The following is a 24,334-nucleotide window of genomic DNA, read 5'->3' as shown; positions in this document are numbered from 1 at the left end:
AAAGTAAGTTATTAAAGTTTAATGAATTGTAAAATAACATTACTAAAGTTCAGTAGCGACAATGTAATCTGGATGGTGTTACTTAAAGATTTCTTATATAAAGAAAAACTACGAGTGATACCCCAATAGTTAAATCCGCGTCTCACGAGTTGCAGGCCAACACACTACTAGCATTTCTTGATTTAACATCTAATGGATGCCTGTGGATACATCGATTAAGACAAGAAATTATTGTAGCATTTGGTTCTTCATATATGGCATATAATATGTAACTTTTATCACTTAAAAATAATATAAGATATATAATTTTTTATCATCTAAAAGTTTATTTACAATAATGAAAAGTAAACAAAAATCATATTTACTTTTAAGAGGATGAGGCATCTAGATGTATTGAAAAGCCATTTTCTTAAATGCACAAAACAACGTTGATAGAGATGAAACAACATTGAAAAACCATTTTCTTAATTTTTCTTAAATGTGTCTCATCTTTAACCTTTTCCTTTTCTTTTTCTCCCAAGCCAAACGTACCTCTTCACTCATAATTCCCTATATGATTAGAACCCTAAATCTTAGCTAAGGACATCAACATATACAATTTTGAAAAGTCATATTATTTCGGTTGATAAAAATACTTTAAAACTATGTACAAAATCCCAACATAAGAAACATAGCATTCCCGATATCTAAAGGTTGGAATGTGAGACGTTGAGCGCCAAAATCAAGCAATAGATACAAGTTCGAAATCCCAACATAAGAAACATAGCATTCCCGATATCTAGAAGTTGGAATGTGAGACGTTGAGCGCCAAAATCAAACAATAGATACAAGTTTTTAAAGTGAGTATAAAAGTGTCAAGTGCAAGTGAGAAGAAAGTCTTAAAAATAATTTTAACAATGACATGTAAGAGTTAAAATAATATATTTGAAAAAGGTAAATTGTCATTACGTAAAAAAAACCATTAAAAATGAGTATGTATGATATTTTAAACTTTGGTTGGGTATATATAATATCTATTTGGTTGGGTATATTTATATATATCTATTTGGTTGGGTATATTTATATATATGATATCTAGAAGATTTGTAAAGGTAATATGATATTCTCCCTAAAATAAAATGACGGTAATTAAATATGCTTTTATTTCACATAGATAATAAACAATTAAACATACAACGATCAAAATACAAAGAATGAAACTTGACAATATTTTTCTCCAATCATCTCCTTTGGAAGTTCAACGCCTTGATACCATATACAAAAACTCCGAAGAATAGAAGTACCCAACCAACATGAGCTAGAGCAACATATCCTAGGAAGTCGTGTTCATATCCGAGGAATTCCTTCAAATAGACCTTAACCTCCATGTAGTCGTGTTTAGGCACGAAAACCGGGATTGACTTGTCGCCTACTTGAGACGTTATCAACCCGTAAATAGTCCAAGCCACCGGTGAACCCCAGTAGTACCATCTCCACCAGATGGGAATTTGCTGCATAAGTTAATTAAGTGTTAAAAAAACACGTCTACGAAGCAATGTAGGTATATATGTAACCATCGAAAAACCAAATTTGTAGCCTAGTGGTATTAAGGTGCGTAGTAAAAATAAAATAAAATTAAATAAATTTACTTACTCCTCTTGGGATGAGAAAACCGGAGAATAAGTTCCAAAAACTGAGGAAAAACGACATGACAATCGCAGCGATTTGGTAACTTGGTGTAAGAGCGACAAGCATCATTCCATACAAGGTGAAGTAAACGAAACACATGAAGACATAATAGTAGAACCATAAGAACTTGCCCATCTGCCACTCGAATCCGATCATATAATAAAGCAGAAGACTGTAAAGAAATGTTTGGATCCCGACATATATGGTTTCCACCAAAGCTTGAGCAAATGCGTATGGTAATGCTGAATACATCCCGGCTGCTTTCTCACGATAGAAAACCGTTCGTTCAATTGCTACAACGGATTGAACTGCGGATGTGTTTGTTCCACCGAGGAACAAAACAGCAGCGTACATGGCTCCCATCAGATTAGACAGATCTTGTTGTTTTGACCTGTGTGAAAATCAATAGTATTATTATATCTTATGCATTTCGAAATTCATGTCTTTTGTCAAATATTTGTCTAAATCTTCAAATATAATAAAAGTCAAGAGACTTACATTTTGGTTCCTTTGTTCCAGAAGATGATCCCGAAAATAAGACCAATAACCGTCGTCATAAAGAACCGAACAACATTGTACTGAGGGTTTCTCCAATACGACTTATGTTGTTTCCAGAAACATGCCTTGAACTGCTCGAAAGACGGTTGTGAATACTGTGTTGCAAAGTGAAGATCTTGAGAATCTGGTGGCGGTGTGCTCAGTTCTTTAATAAGCTCCTCATTCCTCCTGATAATCATCCATCAAAAAACAAAGACAGTGTTAGCTGAACTTATTATCTTTTATAGTTATTGTTATTTGATTTATCATTTATTATTCCTTAGTTTGTTTGTTGATCATCATTTATCATTCTGGTTTCCAGATATTCACTTATTCAATATACAGAAAATACTATTTACCGATACGATTTTTTAGTCTTTTAAATTATTCTAACATGATCAAATCATAAAAAAATACAAATCTTGAAAGTATTTTTGTACCGATAGAGATCAGAATTCGCGTAAATTTCAGCAAAATCAACTCCTAATTGAGCTTCAACTGCGGTAGAACTGACTTCTAGCATCCATGTTGCTGGATTGTATCCTTCCTTGATCTTGGAAACTCCCTTAATGGACTGTAAACAAGTAAAAACAAGTAAGATCGATAGTTTGATATCGAGTTCCAGTCAAAAAGATCAAGAAAAGATATATCCTGACTTCAAAATATTCAACAAGAAGGTGAGAATATCGTCCGAGAGGTCCAGTGTATATGGCTTGCCCTCCTCGTTTCATCAAGAACAACTGCAAAAAGATGAGATGTTCTAAAGTTTTAAGCAAACCCGATGATTAAGAATGCTAGAATGTTAATTCACTAAAAAGTATGGTACGAATCGTACTTCATCAAAAGCTTCAAAAATGTCTATGCTCGGTTGATGAATGGTGCACACGACGGTTCGGCCTGTGTCCACTGTGTTCCTAACAGCTCTCATCACTATAGCTGCGGCTCTAGCATCTAGACCGGAGGTTGGTTCGTCCATGAATATGATTGATGGGTTAGCCACGAGCTCGACTGCTATGGTGACTCTCTTTCTTTGTTCGGTTGATAAACCGTCAACTCCAGGAAGTCCCACAAGAGCGTTTCTGATCGGACCTATCTCCACAAGTTCCATCACTTCCTCCACAAACATCTAAGTTTTCAACCCGAAAAACATTAGGAATATTCAGAATTATGGTTTTTATATTTTGTGCTTCTGATCTGTATCACACATTAGGTAGTCTAAATAACAACTTGTACATACCTTTCGTGTTGCTTCATCGACGTCTGAAGCTAACCGAAGCCAAGCTGAATACAAGAGAGATTCATAAACGGTAACATGAGGAGAATGAATGTCGTTTTGTTCACAATAGCCGCTAACACGAGCAAAAGTCTCTTGGTTCTTCGGGTAACCAGAAATACTTATACTTCCCTCAATATATCCTCCGGTTTTCCTTCCGGCCAACACATCCATCAAAGTTGTTTTTCCAGCACCACTTACCCCAACTAACGCTGTCAAAACCCCTGGCCGGAACGCACCACTTACATCTCGTAAAAGCTGCAGCCGATCCTCCTCCACGCCCTGGCTTTTCATTTCCTAACAATGTTTTAAAACCATGTTAGCCGAGCTTATTATCTTTCAAATTGATTATTGTAACTAGGACTTCAAAATGAAAACCAAACATATCATACGCTACTTACAGCAGGCATATCGACATAATAGTTAACATGATCAAACACCAAAGATAATGGCTTAAACGGCAACACCATTCCCTTTTTGTTTAACGTGTTAGGCCCGGGCTCGCTTGCCATTTTCCCCAACTTCTTGTTCTTTTCATTGTTATCGTCTACAACTGATTTAGAATCCACCATGGCTGCATTTCAAGTATTGAAAGAAGATCATCAGATGCATAAAGATTCAAGAACGAAGATTTTGATTGGTGTTACAAAACTCGACTTACGGGTCAAATATGTAAGAGCTAGCATAAAACAAAGGTTGAAGACTAGAGAGAATCCGAAGAGTGCAAGAACACAAATCCAGTACCAATGGCCTTCAGTAAACATTCCTCTAGCCTTTAGAAGTTCTTTCCCAACGGTAGATTCACGATACATTTTGTCAAAACTTGGCTGCACAACATCATTGAACAAATAAATATTCGAACAAGGGTAACTAGGGGCGGTTGGAGTTGGACTGTAAAAAAAATAATAAGCTAAAGCCTGGCCGGGCCTTCAATTATTAGATTTTAACTTGTTAGTTATAAGGTATTGTAACAAATTGATCTATTTAAACTTACCGCACTCCATCTTTTATCAAGAAACTCAACAAGCACGATGGCGTTTTGTCCATATGACATGGGAGAAAGGTAATATGCCCATTTCATCCATGGTTGAAGGTCATCTAACACAAAAAAAAAATGTGTACTTGTAAGTACAAAACCAATTTACTACTAGAAATACTACAATACAAATCCATTATCTGTTTCTTAGTTCTTACAGTTTTCAACATATTATTGGTTCTGAAATAAACGCCCCTCTATATATTAATATACAAACTACTAACCTTTGGCAATGATGAAACCGCCAAGAACAAAAACCAACAACAATGTGAACGTGCCGAGCGTGTTGGCAACGACTTGTGTTCTTCCTAGTGCCGCAATGAAACGGAATAGGCCTAACGCCATTTGATGTATACCCAAGTATGATAACAATTGCCGGAAGAAACTGAAATGCGTACAATAAGTTAATAACATCATTAACATGTAAAATGTAGATTCTTGATGTTGACAAGAAAAGGTCAAAGCAGAATAATTGTAAGTTGACTCTAAAGGTCAATTGACCATCTGACCTAAAAAAGTCAAAGTAGAAGGAAAAACAGCATACCAACTAGCAGAAGGAGCAAACCCAACAGTGTAATAAGTCAGCAAAATCCAAATTCCAGACTCCAAAAGTGAAAGTGGTAGTCTCAAAAGCCAAATTGGAAGAGCAAAAGCCCAAGCAGGATAAAACAATGAGTCCCTTTGTTTATAAAACACCGGCAACCGAAAAATGGTCAAGGCAAGCTCAGCCATCCCGTTAAACATAACATTAATCAGACTGAAAAACAACGCGCCATAATACTTTCCACCGTCATCTAGATCGCCATACTTCATCGTGGTTCGAAAGAACACGGTGAAAGTAAACAAAGCCATGATTGTAATTTGTGTAGTTTTGAATATGTACACAAAAGCATTTCTCTTCATTAAGAGCCATTCTCTAGATAAACATGCCTTAAAGAGTTCTTTGTTAGATATCCCATATTTGTTGGTCACCAAAGCAGCAGGATGAGCTTTTGATTTGTCATAAGGAACATGAAGAATGCCCGCAATCTTTCGGCCAGTATGGTAGTTTTGAAAATGATGAGCGAAATCGTCTACCGACACATATCGATAAGCTATACTTTTGTTGAACCAATATTGTTCTTGATCTTTCTTAGATGTGACTTCTTGAAGGAAGTCCGCGACACCTTTTCTTTCAGGGCATTTGAACCCCACGTGTTCAAAGAACCCGAGAACTTCTATTCTTGGGCCCTGGAAGACCACCTGGCCTTCAGAAAGGAGGACTATGTCATCAAAGAGTTCAAAAGTCTCCGGTGCCGGTTGAAGAAGTGATATTATCATTGTAATATCCGTTATGTGCACCATTTGTCTCATGTACTTGATTATTTGAAACGTTGTTGAGCTGTCTAGACCGGTTGAGATCTCGTCCATGAGGAAAACCTTTGCGGGTCCCACAAGCATTTCGCCCGTTGTTACACGCTTTTTCTGCCCCCCGGATATACCCCTTCTCATATCATCCCCCACCACTGTGTCCGAACATATGTCTAGCCCGAGTAGCTATGGTACCATAACCATAACATTAATGGTTAGTACTTAGTATTAATATTCAGTTGAAATAATAATATGTGGTATATAAAATAGGAATAAGCAAACATACCCTGAGAACATACTCAGTGATTAAACTAGATTTTTGTCCTGAAACCGCAATAGCTTTCATGAATGCATCAAGTTCAGGATCCGGTTTGATGCCTTCGGCTTTTTCCCGTCTTGACAATTCCGCCAACATCTCATAGCGTGTTCCAACCCCCGAGCAACGTGCCGAGAAGTCCAAAGTCTCTCTAACGGTCAACTCACCGTGGTGTAGATCATGTTGACTGATATAAGCACAAGTTCTTTGAGGAACAAATTCGTTCATTTCGTGGCCACAATACGTTACCTTACCCGTTACCCTTAGATCATTTTCGAGCTTTCCCGCTAGTGCTTTCAACAATGTGGTCTTCCCCGAGCCGGGAGGTCCCAAAAGTAGAGTCATCCTAGAAGAACACGCGTGTTTTCAATATTTAAAAATCAAGTTTACCAGAACCGAAGCTAGAATGATTAATATTTACAAGATTCATTACCTAGAAGGCGACACGATCCCAGATACTTGATGAAGGATGTTGATAACCCGTTTCTTCGACGGGAAAAGCCTCAAGAAACCAAGAACGTTCTAAAAACACAATAAAAACGGGTTGATTTGACCTGAAACACTGTTTGCACTTTTTTTTATATAAATAACTGAAAACTTTACCTCAATTGAATTGATAGTAGAGTTGAACAAGGTTGGAAGTGCTCTACTTCCAACAAACACATCACCTTCAATAGACAAATTCTCATATCGAATTTCAATCCTTGGAATATCGATTCCGACCCTATCAATACGTTCTCGAAGCCTTTCAAGAAGGCGTTCGTTGTCATCATCGATGGCTTTTTGCATATTTTTCATTAAATTCTGTCTCTCTTCGGGTCCAAGGTTTGAAATATCAATCTCTTCGCGAACAACTTTCCCGTCATCCAAAATGTTGGTTAAGAATCCTTTTCTTAACCGGTCATATGTGGGCAGCCGTTCGATGGCTGCCCACATGAGTTCATCTTCGTCATCTTCTCTCCCACTTTTTTGGAAAACGTCTCCACCCGGGGTTGTGAACACTTCCCGGATACTAGAGGTTCCCCAACCCCGGGTGCTCCCAGAGGCCAGACTGCCTCCACGACTCATGTTTCGGCTCATGTTCCGGCTCATGTTTCTGCTCATGTTTCGGCTCATGGTCCGGCTCATTGACCGCATCAAGTCGTCACCAGTCAATGCTGAAGCCATTAGAACCTCAGATGTAAATCAACAAAAAGAAAAATTATATGAACATGAATTGAAGAATCTTGATTGGGTTTGTATGGAAATGTTATGACATAAGTTTCAATATTTGGGTTATTTTTATAGTGGGGTGAATAATGATTAGTACAAATAAATAAAGATGACAAGAATCAGCATTAAGGTTATTTGTGTCACCCAGGTTCCAGTTTTTGTCATGGTTTGAGGTTCTTGTTCTCAAGGGTGTGTAAAGACATCATTGTTTATTTTATTATAAGCAATATTTGATATTAAAAGTGGCAGTTTATTCAGCTTTTTGTCGTGGCTAAGTCAAACAAGATTCGATCAAATGGACGAAGCTGATAGCTCTTCCTAGAATCAAGAGGTAGGATTGACCAAAACTGATTACTCAATGGTTCGGTTAACGGTATTCATAATTGACGGGAGTTCTTGACACGATCCGAAACATGAAATGAAATGATCAAGTTTTAAGTTGTCATTTTTGACATAGATTCAGGTTGAAATGTTTAACTCCATTACGAGCAGTTTACTTTGTTTATCACAACTTGTCCACCTTTTCTGGCTCATTTACCCGTTTACAATCTTAACATCTCAACTACAACACATCTACCTATTTGACTCATTTAGATTAACATGTTTCACGAGCCATGTTCGGGTTGTATATAGATAATGTTCGAATTCATTAATCTAAAAAACAAATTCCTTGAACTAAAAAACGACGACTTTGTATAACACTATTAACAGAATATTCGCCATTTTAAAGTTCTGTATAATTAGACTTTAGGGCGCAGTTTTAGCAATAAGTTTGATCCGAGCTGCTAATTATGATTTCAGAAAACGACAAATCAAACCGACCGAGTTGAATAGGTTGGCCAAACTAGTCGGTTTTTTGAAGAGGAATTTACTTGTTTTTGTTTAATAGTTCTAAAAATGAAAAACCAATAATAATAAATCTTAAATGATTGGTTTGTTTTACATGGTAATTTTCAAGTTCCGAGCCGTAAACCATCAAAACCCTATCATCATCGTACTCGGTAAATTTCACCAATAGCAAAGCTATGGTAGGGTCTGGGAAGATAAATGCATGTAGTCAGCCTTATATCTACCCGTAGAAATAGAGGTTGCTTCCGGTGAAACCCCTGACTCGATAGTAGTTTTGCATCAAGCATTGAACATAAAACACATAGCACTCAACCATCTGGACATCAGCCGATTGGTGCACTAAACATCAAAACCTAACCATACATATTCCGAAAACTATGGATATCAATCATGTCGAGTGAACGAGCTAAAGTGTTCAACCCAAACACCACCCACATTTTTATTCATAATGAAACCATCGCAGACTTAAAATCATGTTACTTGAATACAACCCTTTTAACATGTCATTTAAACATGTATAACAAATTGTGTAAAATCAAGTTGTAAGCTTTTGATTAAATGGTTGGGCTGTAAAATATTGGGTTAAACTAGAGGTGGCAATGTGAGTGGGTTGGGTTGGGTTGGATTTAGGTGATGGGTCAGGATGGGTATGGGTCAGGATGGATTTTTAAAATAGAGGGTTAGGATGGATATGGGTCAAGATGAGTAAAGCTAACCCATCTTGACCCAATTAAAGGTTGACATACAAAGGGTTTTAAAAACCCCTCAAAAAATATTCAAAATAACTATTAAAAAAATAATAACTTAAAGTATAAATAAAAAATGCAAAATTTAAAATAACAAAAATGTTGCCCAATTCATCATCGTTCATTAAAAAAAACCGTTTTGTACAGGTTCAAGTTTCTCGGGGTTTTTTTTTTTCAGTTCGGTTTTGTGTTTTTTTCATTTCGGTCGGTTTCGGTATCTGCTCGGTTACAATAATTTCGGTTTCGATTTCTCGGTTTTTCCGGTTTCAGTGTTGTTTTGTTTTAGTCAGTTTTTTCGGTTTCATTTCGTTTCGATTCATTTTATTTTATTTTGGCCGGCTACGTTTCAGTTTTTTTGTTTCATTTTGGTAAGCTTTTTTATTGCATTTCGCTTTTTTTTGTTTCGTTGTGGTCAGTTTTTCGGTGTCATATCGGTTTTTTTTGTATCGTTTTGGTCGTTTCTCTATTTCATTTCAGTTTTTTTGTTTCGTTTTGGTCGCTTCGGAGTTTTTGATTCGTTTTGGTCCGGTTTTTAAACTGCATTTAGTTTTTTTATGTGTCCTTTTGGTCAGTTTTTCAGTTTCAATTCAGTTTTTTGTTTCGTTTCAGTCGTTTTGTATTTCGGTTCAGTTTCGTTTCGGTTTTTTTGTTTCGTTTTGGTCGGTTCAGGTTTTGGTCAGCTTTTCAGTTACATTTCGCTTTTTTTGTTTCGTTTTGGTCGTTTTTCAATTTCGGTTCAGTTTCGTTTTGTTTTTTTGTTTCGTTTCGGTCGATTTGGTGTTTTTGTTTCGTATTAATCAACTTTTCAATTGCACTTCGCTTTTTTTTTTGTTTCGTGGTCAGCTTTTCGTTTTCATATCGGTTTTTTTTGTTTCGTTTTGGTTTTTTTGTTTCGTTTTGGTCGGTTCAGTGTTTTTGTTTTGTTTTGGTTAGCTTTTCAGTTGCATTTTGCTTTTTTTTATTTCGTTTTGGTCGTTTTTCTATTTCTGTTCAGTTTCGTTTTGTTTTTTTTTTGTTTTGTTTCGGTCGATTTGATGTTTTTGTTTTGTATTGATCAGCTTTTCAGTTGCACTTCGCTTTTTTTTTTGTTTCGTTTTGGTCAGCTTTTCGGTTTCATATCTGTTTTTATGTTTCGTTTTGGTCGTTTTTCTATTTCAATTTTGTTTCGTTTCGGTTTTTTGTTTCGTTTTGGTCGGTTCGGTGTTTTTGTTTTGTTTTTTCCAGCTTTTCAGTTGCATTTTGTTTCGTTTTGGTCAACTTTTCGGTTTTATATCAGTTTTTTTGTTTAGTTTTGGTCGTTTTTCTATTTCGATTCAGTTTTGTTTCGGTTTGGTCGATTCGGTGTTTTTGTTTAGTTTTGGTTAGCTTTTCGGTTGCATTTCGCTTTTTTTTTGTTTCGTTTTGGTCAGTTTTTCGGTTTCATTCCCGTTTTTTTTGTTTCGTTTTGGTCGTTTTTTTATTTCGGTTCAGTTTCGTTTTTGTTTTTTGTTTCGTTTTAGTCAGTTCGGGGTTTTTGTTTCGTTTTGATCGTTTTTTGGGTTTCGAATGAGTTTTGTTTCGCACATGATAGTTTGGGTATTTTGAAATAGATAAAATTTGGATAAATTGGATATTTTGTTTTGACCCATTAAAACTTATAAATGAAACTCACTTGTATATTTCCAACCCATCCTGACCCACTTGAATAATTTTTATGATCCATTGTAACCCATTTTACTTTTAAAGTTTATCCATCTTGACCCAAAACAATCCATTTGGATTGGGTTCGCCACCCTTAGGTTAAACAGATCATAGTTCTATAAGATATGTTGCGCACCAGAAAGAATAAGAACAAACTAAACTAGACCCCAAAAAGCCAAACATTAAAAAAAGGAACAAGCAGAGGTTTTCGAGTTTCGATGCCTAAGTTTAAAAACCACTTGGTTTTTAAGAAAGAAAACCAAAATCTCTAATTGTACAACATTTGATTTTTGTAAGGTACTACTATTGGTGCAGAATGTACATGCAATCAGTTCTGTACAGCAATTACACTACTACAAGCCTTTTCATGCACAACCTGCAAAAGCTTTCAAAACCTAAAACTCATATAAAACGACCACCTTTTTAACCGCAAAAAAAAAAACAAAACATCAAGTAAAACCCGCATTATCCACAGGTAAAAAAAGTTCAATATCATTATTACTATCATCATCTACCGACATTGCTCGGGCTTCTGCAATTTTAAGTGCAATAGAGGCCTTGTAAGCTAATAAATCTGCAACCTCCATTAACACCTGAGCTCGTTCCCGCTTCATGATGGCCGCCTGTGCCGCCCTATTTGCCGCCTCCTCGGTTTCTTGAACTTTCGCAGAGACGTTTTCAGCTTCCTCGGCCTCGGTTTTTGTTTTGTCATATAAGGCGGCTGTAAAGATGAATTGAAAACAATATCTGGTTTTAGTAATTTCACATACTACAGTCTACATATGTGTGTTTGATTGTTTATAAAAGCATGAGAGGGTAAAAAGGTAATCTTCGCTCATATTTAAAAATTAATCGATACAGAGAAATAGTTGTAAAACAAAGCAAAAAATACATACCTTTCAAGAAGTTTATTTTCTTTCCTCGTCCAGATTGGGCCGCACGTTGTCTAAACGATCTCTTCTTGCGCAAAACCGCCTTGAAATTTGGTCTATCGGGTTTTTTCTGTTTGTAAAGCTGCAACAAAGATTGATGATCAACATTTGTCACAAAAAGCGCACTTAACACTTCCAATATTAAAACTATTTTATAAATTTGTTGACTGGATAAACACACGGTAACACACATGTTCCTCCATGCTGACATGACACCAGGTACACAATATAGCACCAGTGCAGAAAAAAAAACAAATCAAACAAACAAATTCGACCATTTTCTCACATCGAGCCTATTTGGGTTATGCTCGATCATAAAACGAGTCAAGCAAAAAACAAGGTAGCTTAAAAATGAAATGTGTAAACCGGGTCAAACAAGTCAAAAGTCAGCTAGTGTACAACTAAAGCATTCAACCAACTAAAAATATTTTAATTAACAAAGTTTAAAAACCATTAAAATAATATAATTCATGTAATCTTATTCAACACGCTATTATTTATATAAATTAAAAGTGCTATAGGTCAACCCAGCATGACTTATTTCCAACTGCCTAAAGTGTATATTAATACATATAACCTCATAAAACAATTTTATAAAAAAAAATGTTATATTAATACAAAGGTACTATAATTTATGTGATCAATTTTGCCACACAAAATATTAAAAAAAAGATAGAAATATTGGACCAAAGGTGCAACAGGCAGTCTGATTTTTTATATGATATAAACATATACAGAAAACTTAAAACTAAAATATGTAGATTTGGAAACGGGTAGATGTAAAAACAGGTAATAATATTAACAAATTTTACCTCAAAAGCCCGAACAAGAGCAGAACGCTTCTTCTTTCTTTTATCCATCCAATAACCATAAACAGCTTCCAAAACATCCTTTGATGCCAGATTCAAACACAAATCAACCGCCTTCGTTACATCAGAATAATCACCAGGACTACAAAACATCCCTCTTTCAAAAGCATCAATTATCTTCTCGAAAGTATCTTCATCAACCCGTGAACCACGTCCATCATTAAATCCATCCAACCACTCATCATCATCAGAATCCATTTCATAAACCGAATCACTCTTTTCCAATATTCTAGAAACTTCGTCACCTCGCGAACTGATATACAAATCGGGCATCTTAAACGGTACACACGTTTCTTCTGCATAACCTGATACTTCATTCACTTGAGGAACGGGTATAATACTACTCATACCTGAATCTTGCACGCGTATGGATCTTTCATAACATTCTTTATATAATTCTTTAAAAATAGCCCAATCTTGCCTATTGGGAAACTCAAGTCTCCAACTTCCTTCCCCGCTAGGCCAAATTATGGCATGAGTGACCCGATTAACATAACACGGTTTCATGACGTTTTGAGTTTCAACGCGAAATTTTTCAACCCCGTTTCGTTTAACAGCAAAAAACCATTGATTAGAACCCGACATTTGCACAGTAATAACTGCTTCTTTCTCTCTATAACACCTGTCCGGTTCGATTACTAATATACTTGCATTGCATCTTGCAGAATCTAAATCTTGTGTTAATTCTTTGAGCTCCTTAAAACTAACTTTTTGCGTTGACCGTGAACTCTCGGGGTTTGACTTTATTGGAAAGAAGGGGACACCGTCCTGCACGAGACTTGAAGTGTTACTTTGTTTTGTTGACCTTAACGAGCTCCGCGTCTGTCTTGGTGGCAAATTCGGTAAATTTAAACGAGTTGGTTTAGCAACCGAGGCTGTGACAGCAACCCCCGTAGTCTTCTTTTTCCTAGACTTCGATGACAAACGAAGCTTGGTGGTGTTAACCTTTGGTGGTTCAGCCGCAACAGACGACTGCAAGTCTTCGGTATCAGTTTTCTTTCCAGATTGTTTTCTAGAAAACTTTTTCCCAAACTTTTTATCTAAATTACTGCCACCAATCGATTCGGTCCTCTTTCGTTTTCTAGAATAAACCACTCCCCACCTATTACTTCCGGGTGCAATCTCGACATCCAATTCAAGACCATCAACCGAATTGATTTCATTATCCTTCGATTGCCCTAATTTAATACCATCATCAATCCCTTTATCCTCTTCATTCGAATTACGCCATCCGTTTTCTTTCAAACCAACATCTCCACCTCCACCACCGCCGTGATCAAGCAAATCAATCCAACCATCTTCCGCATCCGCGGGAGCTAACGTCGGGCGTCTCATATGTTTATTAACATCTTGAGTCGGAAACAACCGTCTCCCTGATCTCAAAACCCTAGCCCCGAAAACCCTAGTCGTCCTCCTCATCTCCACCGACGGCATCGACTCCGGCACCGTAATTACACCCTCAGACGATCTTTCTTCACTAATTCTCTTCACAATTTCAAGATTTTCAACACCCACGAAATCAATTCAAACCCTAACCCTAATTCTATAACACCCACCAACAAAAACCCAAAATTATACACAAAAATCAAAGACCCATGAACAAGAAACGATTATGGAGACATATTAGATCTGGGTTTGACGAAAAACGAAGCAATCGTTGAAAAAGTAATAATTTTGTATATGTTTTACATACATATACAATTATACATACATGGGTGTGTGTTTTGATTTGGCTCGTACCTGATGACGGCGTAAGGAAGGAGTATAGAATTATAAAGAAGTGGTGGTGGAAGGATGGCGGCCGTTATGGCAGAGAAGGGGTAAGTGAAGATAAAGAGGCTGAAGCGATGCTGGCCGTTGGATCTCCAACCCTAGTCAGTCTAACTGTTATGTGCAGATTGATTGTTATTGTTATTATTATTATTTTTTTTATGAAATTTTAAATTAAATTATTAAAAATAAATAATAAAAAGTGTTGAGAGAGTAAAAGGTGGGGATGAATTGAATGTTCTAGTTACGTCCGTATAGTACGCTATAGTTTTCATATTTGACACCAAAGTTTTGATGTGCTTTGTATTGAGTCCCTTATAAAGTATTATTATTAATTAGAGGTGTGCAAGAAACTGAAAAAATCACTCCGGAGCTGAAACAAAAACTGACGCTTTGGTTTTGTATTTTTGTAAAACCGAACCGAATTTCTAAGTTTTTTAATTTTTTATTTTACGTAATTTATAAGAATTTAATAAATATTTAGGTCAAATATTGTTGGCCAAGTGTATAATAGCTTAAATAATCAACAAAATTATTCATACCTGTACTCATTATTTTTGGTCTAGCTTTTTTTCCGGCCTAAAATTTTCAAGTTCAAATTGCAATACCCGAAAACCAAAAAACCGAAACCGAAATAATCGAACCGTTTCAAAAACCCAAAACCAAACTTTCGGTTTAATTTTAGTCCAAAACCGCACCGCACCACGCACACACTTAATTATTATATTAGTTATTTAAATGTTTTTGCAACACATTTATAGAATTCTTTATGAAACATAAATGTTTTTAAGAGTGACATATTATAATCATTTGAAGGTTGTTGAAGAGGTAACAACGAAATGTTTCGAAATTGAAACGGTAACACAAATTTTGTTCACTCTACATTGTGTAAAAAGTGGTTTGGTTTGATTTGACGTCTCGTAATTGAGCAACCAAGTATCATTGTATTAAAAGGTCGATCTGACTTGATAAACAGGGGACGTTGATTATGATATATGAAATCAGAACCAGGTATGTTTGAATTGATGAGTTTTACTTGTTTAATTAAATTAGTTGTGTTTGGGTTAACATGTTTACTCGTTTAAATTAATAGATGTTGAAAGTTTTGTGATAAAACTAGTGAGAGGTTAAAAGGGCAACAGCCACAAACTTTAAGGGGTTTAGATGCAAGTTTTTGTGCTAGTTCATGAGTCAAAGCGTACATGGCACGTCGAAGCCAAGGTCCTAAAAGATATTTCACTCATTAAAGCAATCACAAGTTTCTGCACCAAGAACATGCCACCAAACCTAACCTCCTTTATGATTTCCATTTTAACTCTACTCAATTAATTATTTAGTTCCACTTTTATATTATAAATCATTAAGACTATAATGTATACATGCCATTTTGCTTTCTAATTTACAGTGTCACCTCAGCGTCATGTCATACCTCACCCTACTCTACTCTCTTTTACAATACCATGAAAATAGTCACCAATTTACCAATTCACCACTTCCCTTATTTTTAAAATATAATAATAATAATATATATATATTTAGGAATTAAATATAAGTAATTCTACATTCATAACTGAAATTAATAAAACATTACCAACTAATTAATAAAAAAACATTAGAAACATAAAATTAGAAAATTAAAAACTAAGTATACATCGTGGGTAGTAAACCAATTTTTCATATTATATTTCTTTTAATAATATCAAATATAGTTAAAGTTCAAACACCCCCCCCCCCCCCCCCTTCCCTCACCATCCTTTTTCCTTGTCACAAACTTCTTTTCTCTCTGTTCATCTTCTTCTTTTCCATCTGCTCATTTAAGATCCACACCTCATAGCCTAAGTCATGAGTGATTTGAGTGTCTTAAGTACTAAATATGCACGAATCATTGTTAGATTGTTTTTTTCTTTTTTGAACGACTATTAAAATCTACTAGTTCTTCTTTAGCTCGTAAAATTTAGCGTACAATGTTTAGTTGGTTAAATCTATAACATATTTTTTTATGGGATGTGCTTAGGCGTGCCGGGATCTTAACCAAGAAAGAGGCACCTGTTAACTTTCTGACTGATCCGCGAGAGCAAAGATCAACCCTACGTCATGCAGACGTTCTTGTGTTTGGCTGGGCAGGGGGTAAGCATGCGTGTGTTGACCTCACTGGGGTGTCCCCGTTGGTGGGGCTGAGAGACAGTGGCTTCGTACCGGGACAGGCGGTTTTAAGAGCGGAATCTAGGAAGGTTGCTAAGCATGAGGCAGCGTGTTTGGAGAATCAGCACGTGTTCATTCCATTTGTCTTTGACACATTTGGATCCCTAGCTCCCGAGGCGGTTCGCTTCTTGGACGGGTGTAGAAGGTGGTCCATAGTGACTCGTAGAGCCCGAGGAACCAATGATTTATATTTAATAGAATAGACTTTGCGATTCAAAAGGGGATAACGGCGCAACTTGTTGCTCGCTTACCCATTATCCAGATGTAGCTCAGTTTGTGTTATATATAATAACTTTTACATTTTTTTCTTTTAAAAATATAGATAAATAAAAAATTTACTTACACGTGTTTGGGGGTACACCCAAAAACGACCATAACCTGTTTATACTAAACTCAAATCAATATTCTTAATGTTAGACATATCTCGTGCCTAAAGTTCACACTTTTAGCATTGTGTTGACATATTATTTTGTTTATTAAATCTATCGAATGAGTAATCAACTTAGCATGGCATAAACAAATTTAATAGGTTAAACCCACTTACACACATACATGATCAATAAGAACTTAAATAAGTTACTTCTAACATAACCAAATACTTATATTTATCATTAGTCGTTTATTGTTCACAATCTATGTAGCCCAGATAATAAAAGAAAATAAAAATCAAACATATGTTAGTTGTTAAACATCAGATCAAACTCTAAACCCAGTGTGGTTCACTTAAAACAACATAATCTAACCAAATGAAATATCAGGGCTCTCCAAATTTAAAAAGTACGGTAGCCTATCTATAAAAAAATTCTTATTTCTTAACAAAATTATGAAACACCACCACCATTAAACTGTTCACTATGAAGAGACGTTAAAGTTTCTTCATCTTATCTGTTGGGTGCGGATTTTTATTCTCGGAATTGAGCCTCACTTAGGGATAACGACTTAATCTGCTATTCTGAGGAAGGTACGTTGACTAATTCAATTGTCCTATACTGTTCTTGTTTGTTTTGCAGATAAGAACACGTGGTAAATGTGATAATAAGAACGTGGACTACAACGGATATTATCTGGACTTCGTCAAATTCGAACGTGAGGAAGGTACATTAATCCCGAGATCTCTGGATTTCACTCCTCCAGGATCCTCAGGATTGGTGCGTCCGGAGTAAACCACGGTGTACAATCCTGGATCCTCGCTCTTCAAGCACTCAGGGTCTTCGGGATTGTACTCATCCGGATCCCAAGGATACTTGCATGCATCCTTTGCTGGGCCGTTTCAACATGCAGGATCCTCAGGATTGTCGCAGCAGGGAGGATCCTCAGGTCCTTACCAGCAGGTGTTATCCTCAGGATTTCCGCAACAGGCAGGATTCTCAGGAGTACCTCCATCAGGGTTCTTCAATCCTCAACAGCCACTTGCTCAGACTCAGCAATTTGCAGGGTCCTCCGAGATGCACCAAGGAGACTTCATCCCGATGCAAGCTAACCCTTCAGCCACTCCATTTGTCACTCCAGGAAATACTATGTTCGGGAATGCCAGCTACAACACCCAAACCGTTCCTCAGAATATCAATCAGGGTAACACTTTCAATACAATTCCTTTTAATGCTAATCAAGGATTTTTGCAGGATGCAGGCATAAGTTCAAGTTTAGCCCGAGAATTACAAAAGCTTAAGGACATGATATCAAATGTTTCTGGTGTTACCCGTCCCATAGCTGAAGTTCCCACTGATAGTCATAGAATATCCCGATTTGTACCATCAATTGGTGACGTACAGATCCCAAAACGGTTTCAAACCCCAAATATGAAACCGTACGATGGTTCAACGGACCCCGAGGAACACGTTGCACAGTATAGAGAGCGTATGGAGATCAATCCAATCTCTATGGAAATCAAGGAAGCATGTCTTTGCAAGGGATTTGGGTCTACCTTGACCGGAGCATCCATGAAATGGCTACTGAGTATTCCTCCTAATACTATCACTTCTTTTTCTCATTTAATTAACATGTTCAATAACCAGTTTTCATGCAGTAGAACATTTGAGAAAATGACAGGTGATCTTTACTGGGTTACCCAAAATCCTGGGGAATCTTTGAGAGATTTTATTACCAGGTTTAGCAAGGAGCCGTTGGAAATTCCAAATCTAAACCCGGCTTCAGCAGTGGAAGCTCTTAACTGGGGTTAGAAAAGGGCTCCTCTTTCTATGATGATCTTGTTATGACTCCATGTAGAGATGGCCAAAAAAACCGGTTGGGGAACCGGTTTACCGGTTTAAACCGGAAACCGGTTTTTACGAAAACCGGTTTTTTAAAAACCGGTTTGACCGGTTTAGAAACCGCCGGTTCGTCTTTCGGTTACAAGTTCTAGATCCAAAACCGGTTAACGAACCGGTTAATGGAAAAACCGGTTTTTTTTATTAACCGGTTATGGAAAAACCGGTTAACCGGTTTATAAAAAAACCGGTTTATAACGGCTATATGACCGTTTTTTTTGTTTTTGGACCGTTTTTTTTTGTTTACCATTTTACCCCCACAAACATCTATATATAGTTTAGGTTGGGTATTGGTTAGATCACACTCGATTATACAACTCCAAACGCTCTAAACGTTTATTTCATACGCGATTATTTTGTTATCTCACGCTCAATTATACCACATTACCACTCCATACGCTCTTATTTCGTAGTCGTTTATTTCATACTCGAGTATACCACTCTTATTTCGTAGTCGATTATCATGGCCTCCCAAAGTGCTGCTTCATCCGTCAACATGGGTGCCTCGAACACGGGAGAAACGGTCGTTCGGGTCATCCCCACGAAACGAAACCATGATGTTTGGCAACATTTCGACCTATGCGAAATGTCTAACGGTAGCCAAAAAGCTCGATGCAAACATTGTTTGAAGTTTTATGGCAAAGATGCAAACTCCACTTTAAAAGCGCATGTACAAAGGCCCTTTTGCAAGGCCTTGAAGGACGAATCGGGAAGTAGTTCGCAGCCGGAGATGACGAATCAAGGAGCGGTGTTTACGTACGACGTTGAAGCGGTACGTCAACAGTTTTCAAACTTTGTGATTCAACAAACACTTCCTTTCAACCACTTCGACAACCCTCAATTCACGGAGATGATGCAAAACTATGTTCAACCACGCTACCAACACGTAAGTCGTTCGACCCTTAGAAGAGATTGTCTTAAAGCATGGAAAAACGCTAAATCCGAACTAATTTCATACTTTTCAAACTTACAAACTGGTGTAAACTTAACAACGGATGTGTGGTCGGTACCTCATGGTTCGCCCGACTCATACATTTGTGTGACGGCTCATTGGGTTGACCCCGAGTCGTGGCAAATGATGAAACGAACCGTTGCGTTTCAATTGTTTGATTACCCGCACACGGGTAGAAATATTTTTCAAATCTTGGATAAAGTCATTCGAACAATACAAGATTGAACATAAAATCTTTTCAATTTCGTTTGATAACGCGTCCAACAATACGGCCGCGGTTGGCCATTTAAAATTAAAGTATAAACCTATTTGTGATGGAGCGTTTTTTCATAGCCGATGCATTGCACATATTATCAACTTGGCCGTGCAAGATGGGTTAAACGTGATCGAAACGCAAAGAAACAATTTTAAAAGAATGTTACGAGATGTTTTTAGCAACAATAAAACATTTTCAAGATACAAAAAATTTTGTGTAGAAGCTAATTGTCAATGGTTGGGGCCAAATTGGGATTGTCCAACAAGATGGAACTCGACTTGTAATATGTTTGAGAAAGCCATCCAACAAAAAGAATCATTAATTGTGTTTCATCAAATTTTGTCAAGTAGGGGTAAATGTGCACCGTACGATCCTAGAAACTGGTTATTGATTGAGATCGTTACGGAGGTCCTTCAAATTTTTAAATCTTGCACAACTAGTTTATCCGGGGTTTACTATCCAACAAGCCCCATTGCTTTACCAAAAATTGCTGTCATGTGTACAAAGTTGAGTGAACTTCATTGTAGGGGTGCACCTTATTTTGATATGGGTGTAAAAATGAAAGAAAAATTTAGAAAATATTTTCAAGAACTACCCGCTGTTTTGACATGTGCTGCTGCGTTAAACCCTTGCATCAATGTTGGTGGTGTTGAAGCTTTAATAGAAAAAATTTGTGATGAGCTAGGGTTAAACGACGATCAAAACCCCTATTATAGCCAAACTTTAAAGAATGCTTTCAACACCACCTTGTCAAACATGTATGATGTTTACCTTACAAAATACGGGTCGTCTTCCCAAATTCATGACTCGTTAAGAGCTGTTGCCCAATCCCAATCCCAAACCGACCTTGAAATGGGGATGTACTACATGATTTGGGAAGACGCCAGTAAACGTCAAAAGGTAAACACCCCAAGCAGTGAACTTGGAAGGTATGGTGGTACCAACTTTGTGAAACACATGACTCCGGATGAATTTAGAAGTCTTGATTTGCTGGCTTGATGGAGAGGTAAGGAGGATGAGTTTCCGATCCTCGCCGCCATGGCCAAAGATTTACTAACGGTCCAAGCTTCCACGGTAGCTTCGGAGTCTGCTTTTTCTGTTTCTGGCAGGGTTATATCGATTAGGAGGACTCGACTCACTGCACCAGCTATAGAGATGTCGATTTGCTACAAGGATTACTTGGACTCTTTAGATAGGGCACAACATCAACGCTCACTCGAGGGGGAAATGGAGTATGAAGCGGGCTTGTATGAAGACGAGGTCAATGAAGGACACACTCAACCAATGACCGATGAAGAAGCCGCGTACAACGATTACCTAAGAAATAGCTCGGGATCGGGTAGCGAAGAAAATTAGTTAAAGAAACAGCAAACATGGAGGCAAATCATGAGTAAGAAACAGCAAGTTGTTCATGTAATCGTGTCTAAGCATTCTTTTTCCTAATATGTGCTCTTATTTACTTGTTGATTTGGATTTTTCTAATTTAGTTAAAGAAACAGCAAACATGGAGGCAAATCATGAACAAACTGCGATTGGGAACAACAGGAGCATCTGCTAGTTCACGATTTAATGTTTGTATTTTTGAGTTAAATCATGAACAACAGTTCTTGGCAGAGATTTCTTCAGTGTTAATGATTTAATGTCTGTATTTTTGAGTTACGAATATGCGATAACGATTTAATGTTTGTATTTTTAATGTAAAAACTATAAATGAAAGTTATGTGTTTTTAATCTTTGGTTTGTTGAAAACACATTCACCAACACACACTCAGACTCATCTTCCAAGCAAAGAACCCTAACAACGAAAGCAAAGAATGGCTTCGGTCAGTCCGTTTTGCCTTGTAGTTACCGTTTTGCCTTGTAGTTACCGGTTTGTTTATACTGTGAAAAAATAATGGTCTTCATTAAGTACAAAATATAAAAAACAAATATTCGTATTTGAAACCGCGAAATTTAAAAAATAAAAAAAAAAAACCGGTTAACAAAAAAAACGGTTAATAAAAAAAACCGGTTAATAAAAAAACCGGTTTATTAACCGGTTCTAACCGGTTTCTAAACCGGTCCTAACCGGTTAGACCAGTTAGGGTTTTGACAGCTAAAAACCGGTTATTAACCGGTCCGGTTATTAACCGAATCGGTTTTTTTCCGGGCAAAAAAAAACCGGTCCGGTTAATAACCGAACCGGTTTTTTTAAAAAAACCGGTTTGTGCACCTCTAACCCCATGCAGGTCATTAGATGAAGCAAGAAGCAGAGCTCTGAGGTTTATCAGGCTAGAAGATGATAAGAAAAACTATAAGATCGGTATCCCAAAGTACGATCAGACGAACAGGAAGGCCGAATCCCCAGGAAAATCATATCGGTCAAAGCCTTACTACAGGCCTGATAACCCCAGGATCAATGCAGTAGACGATGAGAATAATGAAGAATATCCTAAAGTTTCTGAATATTGTTTTTCTGTTGATATTGGCGGATTAATGTTTGCCATGCAGGATTTAGGTGAAAAAGCCAGGTGGCCAAAGAAGGTGGAAAAACAAGGAGTCTACAAAGACAAATCAAAGTGGTGTGCCTTCCAGGGCACTTGACTGATGATTGCATTGCTCTCAGAAGGGAGATTAGTTATCTTCTCAGTAAAGGCCACCTGAAGGAGCTACTTGGCCGGAAAAAGGGAAAGGAACAAAATCCTGAGAATATTCCTGAAAAGCCAACTCCTCCACCAACGGATGCAAAAACAATCATGTTCATATCCGGAGGATCCGACATCTGTGGAACCTCTTATTCTGCTGCAAAAAGAAATGCTGATCAGAGGAAGTTAGAAGTTGCTGACAGACCAACAAAGACATCCATTCTCACTCAAACAAATACCATGACCTTCGATGAAAGTGATAGAGACAACATTCAGGATCCTCACCATGATAGTTTGGTAATAACATTATATGTGGCTAACCATTATGTGCGTAGAATCCTCGTAGATGGTGGAAGCTCTGTCAACATTATTCAATTAGATGTGTTGAGAAAGATGAATATTCCTGAGGATGAGATTGTTCCCAGTTCCTCAATATTGGTTGGATTCAGCGGAGAGACTAAGAGCACTATTGGGGAATTAAAACTCCCAGTATACGTTGAAGGGGTAAATATAATACAAAAATTTTGTGTTATTGACTGTTTGTCTTGTTGCAATATCATATTAGGCAGGCCCTGGATACACGACATGAAAGCAGTCCCCTCCACCTATCACCAATGTGTGAAACTCCCAAGTCCGTGGGGAGTTATCAAAATCATCAGCGATCAACAAGATGCAAAGAATTGTTACACATCCTCTATGAAGTGTACTGCCAAACCCCAGCAGGCGTAGCAATTACAGAAACCAGCACGAGGCGTAATGGAGGCCAGGGAACAAGAAATCAAAGAAGTACTTCCTTATCCCGAGGATCCTGAAGTCAAAGTGCTGATGGGAACCAGCATTCCTGAGGATATTGAGTCAAAATTGCTCGATTTTCTCAAGTCAAGACTGTCGACATTCGCATGGAAATATGAAGATATGACAGGTATTTCCAAAGACATTATAACACATAAACTTGGAATTGATAATTCTTTCAGGCCAATCCATCAAAAGAGAAGAAAGTTTGCACCTAAGAGAAACATAATTATCCAAGAAGAAGTTGAAAGACTTTTGAAGGCAAATATGATCAGGGAAGTTCAATATCCCCGATGGTTAGCAAATGTGGTGGTTGTGCAGAAAAAAGAATGAAAAATGGAGAGTTTGTGTAGATTTTACAGACTTGAATAAAGCCTATCCTAAAGATCCATTCCCTCTGCCATACATCGATTCGATGGTAGATGCTACAGCCGGCCACGAGATGCTGACATTTATGGACGCATCCTCAGGATTTCAGCAAATCCAAATGGAACCCTCAGATCAAGAAGACACAGCCTTCATGACTCCCACAGGTATTTATTGTTATATTTCTATGCCCTTTGGACTTAGAAATGCAGGTGCAACCTATCAGAGGTTAGTCAACATGATGTTCAAAGAGCAACTGGGGAACACGATGGAGGTCTATATTGATAATATGGTGGTGAAGTCCAAGAAAGCTGAGGATCACCTCCAGGATCTCAAGACTGCATTTGATATCCTCGACAAATATAACATGAAGCTGAACCCTGCAAAGTGCCATTTCGGAGTGAAGGCTGGCAAATTCTTGAGATACATTGTCACCAAAAGGGGGATAGAGGCGAGTCCAGAGCAGATACAAGCTATCCTAAACCTGAAATCCCCAGCATCAGTCAAAGATGTTCAAAGACTGACTGGCAGGATAGTATCACTCAACAGATTCATATCTAAATCCTCAGAAAAGTGCAAGGAATTTTATGATATCCTGAGGAAAAACAAAAGGTTTGAATGGACCAGTAAGCATGAG

At 37.3% G+C, this 24,334-nt stretch overlaps 2 protein-coding genes across 2 annotated transcripts; both read right to left on the bottom strand.

The window, feature by feature from the left end:
• Positions 1-1,068: 1,068 nt before the first annotated feature.
• Positions 1,069-7,529, bottom strand: LOC143567149 (pleiotropic drug resistance protein 2-like). Its single transcript, XM_077053631.1, has 15 exons — positions 6,784-7,529; positions 6,614-6,702; positions 6,151-6,526; positions 5,059-6,050; positions 4,739-4,899; positions 4,473-4,576; positions 4,140-4,305; positions 3,880-4,052; positions 3,443-3,775; positions 3,041-3,331; positions 2,862-2,945; positions 2,646-2,779; positions 2,167-2,394; positions 1,633-2,059; positions 1,069-1,490 (listed from the first exon to the last, which is right to left on the bottom strand). The coding sequence occupies exons 1-15, from the start codon at positions 7,345-7,347 to the stop codon at positions 1,221-1,223; spliced, it is 4,392 nt and encodes a 1,463-aa protein (XP_076909746.1). The 5' UTR covers positions 7,348-7,529; the 3' UTR covers positions 1,069-1,220.
• A 3,367-nt stretch (positions 7,530-10,896) lies between these two features.
• LOC143567160 (uncharacterized) lies at positions 10,897-13,593 on the bottom strand. The gene is made up of 3 exons (XM_077053639.1): positions 12,412-13,593; positions 11,564-11,681; positions 10,897-11,388 (listed from the first exon to the last, which is right to left on the bottom strand). Exons 1-3 carry the CDS (start codon positions 13,051-13,053, stop codon positions 11,117-11,119), a joined length of 1,032 nt encoding a protein of 343 aa, XP_076909754.1. The 5' UTR covers positions 13,054-13,593; the 3' UTR covers positions 10,897-11,116.
• Positions 13,594-24,334: the final 10,741 nt, after the last annotated feature.

Source organism: Bidens hawaiensis, unplaced genomic scaffold, assembly GCF_021521415.1.
Source record: "Bidens hawaiensis isolate Kalapana, Puna unplaced genomic scaffold, B.hawaiensis_p1.1 tig00023227_1, whole genome shotgun sequence".
Taxonomy (NCBI): domain Eukaryota; kingdom Viridiplantae; phylum Streptophyta; class Magnoliopsida; order Asterales; family Asteraceae; genus Bidens; species Bidens hawaiensis.
This window is presented reverse-complemented; position numbering and strand designations above follow the sequence as displayed.

Coding starts and splice junctions, on each gene's coding strand:
- LOC143567149 (XM_077053631.1), bottom strand. CDS start 7,347: ATGGCTTCAGCATTGACTGGTGACGACTTGATGCGGTCAATGAGCCGG. Junction 4,306..4,472: donor TTGATAAAAGATGGAGTGCG/GTAAGTTTAAAT, acceptor GATGTTGTGCAG/CCAAGTTTTGACAAAATGTA. Junction 2,060..2,166: donor TGGAACAAAGGAACCAAAAT/GTAAGTCTCTTG, acceptor ATTTTCACACAG/GTCAAAACAACAAGATCTGT.
- LOC143567160 (XM_077053639.1), bottom strand. CDS start 13,053: ATGTCGGGTTCTAATCAATGGTTTTTTGCTGTTAAACGAAACGGGGTT. Junction 11,682..12,411: donor CTCTTGTTCGGGCTTTTGAG/GTAAAATTTGTT, acceptor TCTTTGTTGCAG/CTTTACAAACAGAAAAAACC. Junction 11,389..11,563: donor GAAAATAAACTTCTTGAAAG/GTATGTATTTTT, acceptor TCATCTTTACAG/CCGCCTTATATGACAAAACA.